At 61.6% G+C, this 8,800-nt stretch overlaps 1 protein-coding gene across 3 annotated transcripts; it reads left to right on the forward strand.

Moving 5' to 3' along the window:
* Positions 1–1,121: 1,121 nt before the first annotated feature.
* On the forward strand, positions 1,122–8,745 carry DLX4 (distal-less homeobox 4). Of its 3 annotated transcripts, XR_009462022.1 has the most exons (5): positions 1,122–1,601; positions 4,451–4,585; positions 5,480–5,673; positions 6,527–7,661; positions 8,205–8,745. XR_009462022.1 is itself a non-coding variant. In XM_059727057.1 (4 exons), the coding sequence occupies exons 1-4, from the start codon at positions 1,238–1,240 to the stop codon at positions 6,776–6,778; spliced, it is 945 nt and encodes a 314-aa protein (XP_059583040.1). In that variant the 5' UTR covers positions 1,122–1,237; the 3' UTR covers positions 6,779–8,745. The 3 variants fall into 3 exon arrangements, 2 of the variants coding, with proteins under 2 accessions (XP_059583040.1, XP_006276747.2); XM_059727057.1 differs by having other exon boundaries at positions 6,527–8,745; XM_006276685.4 differs by lacking the exon at positions 4,451–4,585 and having other exon boundaries at positions 1,125–1,601; positions 6,527–8,745.
* Positions 8,746–8,800: the final 55 nt, after the last annotated feature.

Below are 8,800 nucleotides of genomic sequence, written 5' to 3' on the forward strand. Positions count from 1 at the left end.
GACGGCCCCAGCAGTAAGCCAGCCCTGTCCCCGCCACCGCTTGGTGGGGCCTGGCCACACGTTCAAATGAAAACGGGATAGAAACCAGGCACTGACGACCACTAGCTGCTTGGCTCTTTTTCTACCCGGCTCACCCTATGCTGTGCTAAATCTGCACGTGTGTCCGCTCTAAATGCACTCGGGATGCGCCAGTGAATGGAGTGACTGGTCCTTTGCACTTGTGGCCGGTCTTACCCAATCTCAGTCACGTGCGGCAGGGGCTTTGGAGGTGTGACGTTGCATGACGTCACTTCAGCTCCCTTTGCAGGGTTCCTTCTTGGTTAGAGCTGGTTGATTCCCCCCCAGGTTTTTAAATTAAATTTAGACGCGGGGTGCGGGATTTCCCCGTGAATGTTAGTTTGTCTCCTAGCAGCTCCTAGAGAAGGGAGCACCCTCCCCAGCTTCCCCAGCACAGGCCGGGGGCCTTGCTCTGACCCGCGGCGAGAGGGGGCAGTGGGTGCGCTGGGGCTTGTGCAGGGTGGTAGTCTCACAGGGCTAGAAGGGACCTCAGGAGGCATTTAGTGCACCCCCCTGCTCTCAGCAGGACCAGCCCCAGCTGGATCCTCCCAGCCAAGGCTTTGTCTACCCACGTCTTAAAAACCTCCAAGGGTGGAGACTCCGCCACCTCTCCGCGGTGCCCCTGCCAGTGCTTCGCCACCCTCCCAGTGAGACAGTTTTTCCTGGTCTCTAACCTAAGCTTCCCTCGACCCCGTGGCTCAAGGGGCTGCGCTTGCACCTTGACACCGCGGCTCCTTGTCCTGCCAGCTACCCCCACTGCCAAGAGCCTCCTGCATCCTCTCCGTGCCCCCCTGCAGGGGGCATGAAGTCCCTGTCGGCCCCCACTTCTCCAGGGCCGCTGCTCCGGGGGGCGCCGCGGCCTCCCTCCCGCCCCTGGCTGCACTAGGCGTCGCTGACCCGCACGGGGGTTGCCCCTGGGGCCCGGCGACGTCACGGGGCGGGCGGGCCAATGGGGGCGGGCGCGGGCGGGCCCACGAGGAGGAGCAGGGGAACCCCCCGGCGCGCGGCGGGAGGGAGGTCTCGCTGCGCAGAGGAGCCGTGCGGGCCTGGATGGGGACAGGGCGGGGGAGGGCGGGCGGCGCCGGGGGGGCTCCCGCGAGCTGAGCTGCGCCCCTGCCCCGGCCCCGGCCATGCCCCCCCCGGCCGCCGCTGAGCCCGCTCGCCCCGCGCCCCGCGCCGCATGCCCCCGCGCTCCATGATGACTATGAGCTCCATGGCTGAGAGCCTGCTGGGGCCGGGGCCCTCCAAGTCCGCCTTCCTGGAGTTTGGGCACCCGCCGTCTCCCCACCACCAGCACCAGCACCAGCAGCCGCAGCACTCCCCCGGCCTGGCCCCCAGCCACTACCCACTCCAAGCCGGGCACCCCCAGCACGAGCCGGGGCCCTTCGCCTCCTACGGACGAGCTGTGGCGTACCCCTACCCCGGCGCGCCGGGCAGCGCCCACCACCACCCGCACCACGGCAGCCCCTACCTGCCCTACCAGCACCCCGGCGGGCAGCAGCACGCCAGCCCCCTGAGCCACGGCGGCAGGCTGGCAGACGCAGGTAAGCCTGAGTCCGCGCCGCTGCCGGGGATCGGGGCTGGGAGCGCCTGGTTGTCGCACGAGCCCCCTGCAAACCATTCAAGGGGGGGAGGGCGGGGTGCATCCACCGGGGCTTCCTCTGGCCAAATCCTTTCAAAGCGAAACAAAAGTCCTTTATTTCCAACCCCCCGGAAAGGCAGCGCTTAAATACAAAATAGGAACAAAATAAGAATTCTGACACAAGCCAGATGTCCCCCGCCCCAGTAACAACAGTAATAACAATAATAATAACCCGGCGCCTTGGAATTCCTTTAATAGGAAACGGCCTTATTTTGGTTTTCCATCCCTACAAACATGCTTATTAATCGCTCACTCCTCGCTGGGTGCATTTGCAATGCAAAAAAGGCCAACTTTGGAGGACGACAGACATCCCCCCCCCCTTCAAATTGCCTTTTCCAGAGCATCTCTGCTGTGCCGCCAGTGGCTAGCCTAGCAAAGGCCTTGGCGCGTGTCCTGAGACTCTGGAGTCGGAGGATCCCGTTTTATTTTATTTTGGGGGGTATTGTTTACTTTGGGCCGCGCTGCCTTTTTTCTGAAGGAAGGGGGGAAAAATAAATAAATTAAAAGACGCACAAGCTAAAAGAGCCGAAAAAGTCTCCTAGCCAGATTGGAAACACATGCAACTCTAACGCGAAACATCGCGGGTTTGTTCCTATGATTTGATTCGCGATCTGCAGCCGAGCCCACTGCCTCTGTATCAATAGGTACAAATATCCAGGTGCGGAGCAGGGGGGGAAATGTCCTGGAAGGAGTTTTTTCCCCCCACCCCCGCTGCTGTGGAGGGTCATCCCTTTGCTGGCACTAGAACGAGGGGGGGGCTCTGGTTGGAGAGGGGCGAGGGCTGCACCCCGAAAGAGTGAGACCCCTCCTGAGGTTGCCTTGCGGGGGGCGGGGGAGAGGGCGGGCGATCCAGCTGCAAATCCTGGCAGGGTCAGGCTGGCACGGGGCACGTACCCAGGCCAGGCCTAGCTCTGCCATCCAAGGCGCTCGGGCCCCGCTCCGCCTTGGCACATCGCGGCTTACAAAGCGCCCGTGCCTCCCCGTCATTGCCAGCCACCCGGCGGCCTCGGAGGGTGCCCTGCCAAGCTCCTTTCATTGCCACCCGCCGGGGTGCCCGGGGGGGAGGAGGGGGGGGAGATTGCAGGCGGGCCGGTGGGCATGACCTGTCCAGGCCCCTGCTATGCCCGTGCTCGGGTGTCCGGATCCGCTGGGGTTTCCGTGCCAGTGAGGGGATGTGGATTCACCAGCTAATTACACACCGCAGCGCTGCAAATGCCAGCATCTTAATTACGGGGAACACGCTCCGCCGAGGACTTAATAGAGTTGCCACCAGTGACAGGCAGCTGCCAGAGCACCGGGCCTGCCGGCTTGCTCCCCGCTCTCCTCCTCCTTCCTCCTCCTTCCTCCCCAGGTAGCGCTTGCAAGAGAAAACAGCCCCCAACGAAACCTAGCTCGGAACCAGTCCTTTTTTAATAGGGGGAAAAAAGCTCGATCGCTCTTTCCATCCTCCCCTTTCCCCCTCTCCCTTCTTGTTATACAACAAACAAATCCTCATTAAAATCACTGCAGTTTTGGCCCCCGAAAAATAAAACACGGCGCTAGCTGCTTGCAACGAAAGCCCGGCCCGCATTGCAGCATAGAGCCCCGCGCGCCCTGGGGGACCCTGCTCCGGCCCCGCCGCCTCCAGCTGTTGCGGGACGAGGCTTGGGGGGTGGAGGGGGGTCGGATGCGGGCTCCGAGCGGGGCGGCACGCGGCTGTCAGGCTCGGGCTTCCGCGGCACCCGGGCCGCGGCTGCAGAGCGCCCCGGGGTGCAGCGCGGAGACCCCGGCGGGAACAAGTCCTCCCTCCCGGGGCTCCCGTTCATCCGCAGCGCCTGCTTTGCTCGGCCCGGCTCCGCCGCCTGCAAATGTTCAAATCCAATTAGAGCGGCGGTGCTAATTTTTTGCAGGGCTCTCCAGCCCGCTGCCGTGTCCCACGGCTCCCGGGCAGGCCTGGGGGCCTGGGGGCCAGGGGACAACGGCACCACATGAGACTCATGAATTGCGCGGAAGGAGAGACAACTGCTCCCTGCGAGCGGCGCTGCCCGCAGCCCCTGCTGCCTCTCCGGGGCTTTTTTGACATATATCGTGCTCTAGATAATTATATTGGTCCAAGTAATCCGATGCGTACATTAATATAATTAATATTGAGATAATAACATATAAATATATGTGTGCATATATATGTATGTGTGTGTATATCATAATATCATAGAAAAGTAACCTTGGTGTTATTAACGCCACGCATACGACCGTGTGTGTGTATGTATGTATTTTATATATATATATATGTATATATATATATATATATATATATATATATATGTATGTATATATATATATGTGTGTGTGTGTGTGTGTGTGAGGAATATAACGTGCGTATGTGTGTATATATATACATATGTATGTGTATATGTGTGTACGTACCATATATGTGCGTATATAGGTATGCGTGTACATATTTATGTGCATATGTGTGTGTATGTGTGTATATATGTATGCGTGTGTGTACATGTGTACATATGTATATGTGTGTATATGTATGTTTGTATAAGTGCATATATGCGTGTATTTATGTGTGCATATATATATTTATCTATGTGTGTATGCTTGTATATTTGTGTATATACGTGTATGTATGTGTGCATATGTGTATGTGTGTATATATATGTGTCGCTGCGTATATGAGTGTGCATGTTTGTGTTCGTGTGTATCTAGCTAGCGATCGTTTTATTTTATTTTATTTTATTTTATTTTATTTTATTTGTCAAGGAGGCTCCGTGCCCTCGCAGCCCTCCGCTGCTTCTGCTTACTTCTCTGTCCAATTCGAAGTCGCTTCCACCCGCGGATCACTCCTAGAAACCCCTCCTCGCCTCCCACATCGCACAGATCGCGATTCCCTGGCAGGTCGGAGATTAGGAACAGATCAGCCCCCCGCGGGGGATGAATTATTATCGGCTGGGGCTGAATTATTATCTGGTCGCCTTCGCAAAAGCACAGAAGTAACTAGAAAGCCCCTCAGTATTTCCCCCCTCGAACGCGAGGCTCCTTGCGGTGGAGGAACAAAGGCTGGATTTAAAGATCAAGAGAGGGAGAGAGCTCCCCACGCGCGTGGCTACCTAGAAACACGCGTAGCTACAAAGGGTTCCGGCTGTTTCTGGCCTCATCCTTGGGTGCAGGGGTCCCCCGGGCCCGCGGGCTCAGGCAGGGGAAGGGGCCCGAGCGCTTGCGCTTTCCCCGCCGAGTCGTGCCGGGGGCAGCGGGCCGGGGAGGGGCGGTCGCTGCAGCTGGGAAGGGACCGGGGCGGCGCGGGCCGGGTTGGCTCGCGAGCCGCCGGGCGCCGGGGCCTGCCCGGGAAATTCTTCCTTGGGGCTAACGGGGGGGAAACCCGAGGCTTTTCATCTCGGCCTGAGCCCGGGGTGCGCTCCCCTGCGGGTCTCGCCGGGGGGAAATGGGAGGCAGCAGCCAGAGGCCCCGCAGCAGCGGGGAGTGCGGTCGCGGGCCCGGCTGTAGCCCCGCTCCGTCCGTGGGGCCGGGATTGGGGCCGCTCCAGCGGCCTCGGCTCCTCCGGGGGATCGGAAAGGAGATGGGGAAGTGTGTGTGTGTGGGGGGGGAGGGGGGGTGTCAAGCTGCCCCGCTTGCAAGCGCTGGGTCCCACTAGGGAGAGGGCTCCGCGCCGTGGGGCCGACCGTGGGCAAGGTCTGGCTGCAGCGGGGCTCCGGGCGGGGAACATGGCGGGGCTGGCCGTGCGGGGAGGGGGAGCTGCTGCCCCGCGCCCCTCACCCGGTCTTCTCCCCGCAGAGCACGAGAAGGCGGCGGTGATCGAGAACGGCGAGATCCGCCTCAACGGCAAAGGCAAGAAGATCCGCAAGCCCCGCACCATCTACTCCAGCCTGCAGCTCCAGGCGCTCAACCAGCGCTTCCAGCAGACGCAGTACCTGGCCCTGCCCGAGCGAGCCGAGCTGGCCGCGCAGCTGGGCCTCACACAGACCCAGGTAGGGCCGGGCCTGGGACCCAGGGTCACCGGGGCAGAAAGGCGCGGGGTCCTGGCCTGTCCCCACGAGTCCGGGTTCACTCCGCCTTTGCACTGGGTGCCGCAGAGCAGGGCTTGCCCCTGGCCTGGCTCCTCTGCAGGGAATCCCGGAGCGGCCTGGGCGTTCCCCAGGCCCAGCCCTGCTCTCGGTGTAAACGGAGCAAATTCGGATTCACACCGGAGTGCGGCCTCCCTAGGTCACAACTCTGCTCCGCTCTCCCGTGCGGCTCCACCTGCTTCCCTGCTTCACCCCCCAGCGCCAACTCGGATTCACTCCGCAGCCAGCTGGTCCCCTTCCTGCTGGCTCCCAACCCAAGCCACAGGGTCCATGTGCCTTTCCTGCTTGTCTTGCCCCACAGCTGGCCCCTACAACGGGTCAGTTCCGGAGTGAATTCGGATTCCCCGCAAGCGGGGGTGCTTTTTTACAGCCGATCGCTCACATTTTACAGCTGAACGGAGCTGAACGTGTAGACCCACCTCCAGAGGGTGCGGGTGGGATGGGCGGGGGGGGGGGTCTTCACTGGCTGGGAGTGACTCCCATCCTCACCGGCACCCAGCCGCAGCTTTCCTCCGCCCCAGGCGTATTGATCCGGGCCGGGGGCTTTGCCACGCGTTCAGGCTCGGATCGAGGCCGCGGAGCCCGGGCTGGGGGCAGTCCGGGGCCGGGGGTGGCAGCCGGGGTTGCCCCGCAGCTTCGTGGCCGATCACTGGGCGCGGTGGAGGAGCCAATGCAGGGCGCTGGGCCTCAGCCCTGCCCCCTCCCCCCCCCCCGGGGACCCTCTCCCCCTGACCCCGCTGTGCTGTGTCCCCACCAGGTGAAGATCTGGTTCCAGAACAAGCGCTCCAAGTACAAGAAGATCATGAAGCAGGGCTCCAGCGTGCAGGAGGGCGAGCACATGCACGGCTCCTCGCTGTCCCCCTGCTCCCCCGGCCTGCCCCCGCTCTGGGACGTCTCCATGGCGGGCAAAGGCGGCCCCCCGCTCCCGCCCGGCGGCTACATCAACAGCTTCGGCCCTTGGTACCAGCCGCACCCGCAGGACGCGCTGCCCAGGCCGCCCATGATGTGACAGCCCCGGCCCGCGCCGCACGGACCCGATCCGCGGAGCCGCCTGCCCTGTTCGCAGCGGGCAGGGAGAAGAGCGGACGCTCCCCTGGTCGGGGCCCCGCCAGGACCTCCCTAGGCGCCGGGGCCGAGAAGGAAGGGGGCACCCCCGCCCCGGAGGGAGCCGCGGCTTCGCCCCCCATCCCCGCCGGGCATGGAAGGACCAGGGGGCTGGATCCCCAGCTGGTGTAAGGCCCAGGGAGCCAGGACCGCTTACACACGCTAAAGGGGTGTAAGGACACCCCCGCCACACACACAAGATACAAAGAACACAGACACACAGATGCAGAGACGGACACACACACAGATATGCACACACACGGAAGCACTAAAGGCACAGACACACACACGTGCAGACACGGGCACATACACAGATGCAGACACACACACATGCAAAGACAGACAGGCAGGTGGACAGACACGTGAGCTAGACAGTGGATCGCAACTGGGCAAAGGGTGCGGCGGTGCCAGCCCGCAGGGGGCGGACACGAGCAGCCCGAGAGTCTCCAACAGTAGCCCCCGAGTCAAAGCCGCTGGGCGCTGCGGCCCTTCCGGAGCTCCTGGCGCGGGGAGCGTCGCTCTCCCGGGTCCCTGCTGTCACCAACCGAGTGACAGCCACGACCTGGCAACTCCGAGGGTGACCCCGTTGTGCCCGGGGTGCCTGGAGACCGCCCAGCCGGAGCCCGCTGCTCCGAGGCTTTGCTTTTTGTTTTTTCTAGGAGCTCTCTGCAATATTACACCCCTTCCCCGCCGTGCAGGGAGCTCCTCCGAGAGCCCCGCGCCGCTCAGTAGCTGGGGGCCCCCACAGGCGCGTCTCTGTCCCGTGGCTCCATCCCCGCTGCGTGCAGGTGGGTCCCGCTTCCCCCGCACCCATCGCGGCTGTGCCTGTGCGTGTGTGCGCGCGCGTGTCTGTACTGGGGTGTGCATATGTGTGCGCGCGCGTGTGCCTGTGTCTGTGCACGTGTATATGTGTCTGTCCTGGTGTGTATGTGTGTGCATGCGTGTGCGTGTGTCTGTACTGGGGTGTGCGTATATGTGTGCGTATCTGTGCGTGTGTGTGTGTCTGTACTGGGGTGTGCGTATATGTGTGTGATTGTGTATCTGTGCGTGCGGGTGTGTATGGCTGTACTGGGGTGTGCGTATGCCTGTGTATCTGCGTGTGCACGTGTCTTTGTGTCTATTGGCGTGTGTGTGTGGCTGTACTGGGGTGTGCGTATGTGTGTGTGCGTGTGCACGTGTGTGTCTGTACTGGGGAGTGCGTATGTATGTGTCTGTGCAAGAGTGTGTGTGGGCGCACGTGTGTGTGTCTGTATTGGGGTGTGCGCATATATGTGTGTGTGCGTGTGTGTGTGTGCGTGTGAAGTGCTTTAATACCAGGATTATGTTTACAGGGAGTGATCTGAAAGAGCACGAGGAATGTATCCCCCCCGGTCGTTTTGAAGGCATGTTTCCCTCCCCCACGGAAAGGCAGAGGGCGGCTCCTTCCCGCCGCCAAGCCCCGGGCATTTCTTTCGGGGAGAATTGGCGATCGGACTGCCCCTCCCCCCCCGGCACGGACCCCCCCGGGCTCCCCCCGCCAGGCCGCGGCTGCCCCTGCCAGCCTTATTTATGAAGAGCGCCGCTCTCTCCGGCCAGGATGTACAGCTGTACAGTGCACAGCGTCCCTTCCCTGTTCTTTTTTACGCGTGTTTTATACCAGGCCCGCTCCGATGCCGCTTGCGTTCTCGTGAAGGAAGATCGCACCCCCTAGGAGGTGCCAGGCGGCGGGGGTCCTCTATCCGGGGTTGCAAAATAAGTGTCTCAATTTTTGTTTAACCAAAAGGAGCATTGCAAGGAGCCCGGCCCGGCGCCGCGCGTGGAGCTAAGGGCTGCGGTTTGGGGTTGGATTTTTTTTTTAGTATCATCATTAAAAAGCAAACGAGTGGTTTCCAATCAGCGGCTGCAGCGTCTTGCTTCTTGCTCTGAGCGGGGAGCGATCCCACGATGA

This window comes from Alligator mississippiensis, chromosome 4, assembly GCF_030867095.1.
Source record: "Alligator mississippiensis isolate rAllMis1 chromosome 4, rAllMis1, whole genome shotgun sequence".
Taxonomy (NCBI): domain Eukaryota; kingdom Metazoa; phylum Chordata; order Crocodylia; family Alligatoridae; genus Alligator; species Alligator mississippiensis.

What these genes read in the sequence shown, in the direction of transcription:
- DLX4 (XM_059727057.1), top strand. Translation starts at nt 1,238, where the DNA reads ATGCCCCCGCGCTCCATGATGACTATGAGCTCCATGGCTGAGAGCCTG. An exon ending in AGATCGCGATTCCCTGGCAG is followed by an intron (nt 4,586 to 5,479) that starts GTCGGAGATTAG and finishes TTCTCCCCGCAG; the next exon opens with AGCACGAGAAGGCGGCGGTG. An exon ending in TGGGCCTCACACAGACCCAG is followed by an intron (nt 5,674 to 6,526) that starts GTAGGGCCGGGC and finishes TGTCCCCACCAG; the next exon opens with GTGAAGATCTGGTTCCAGAA.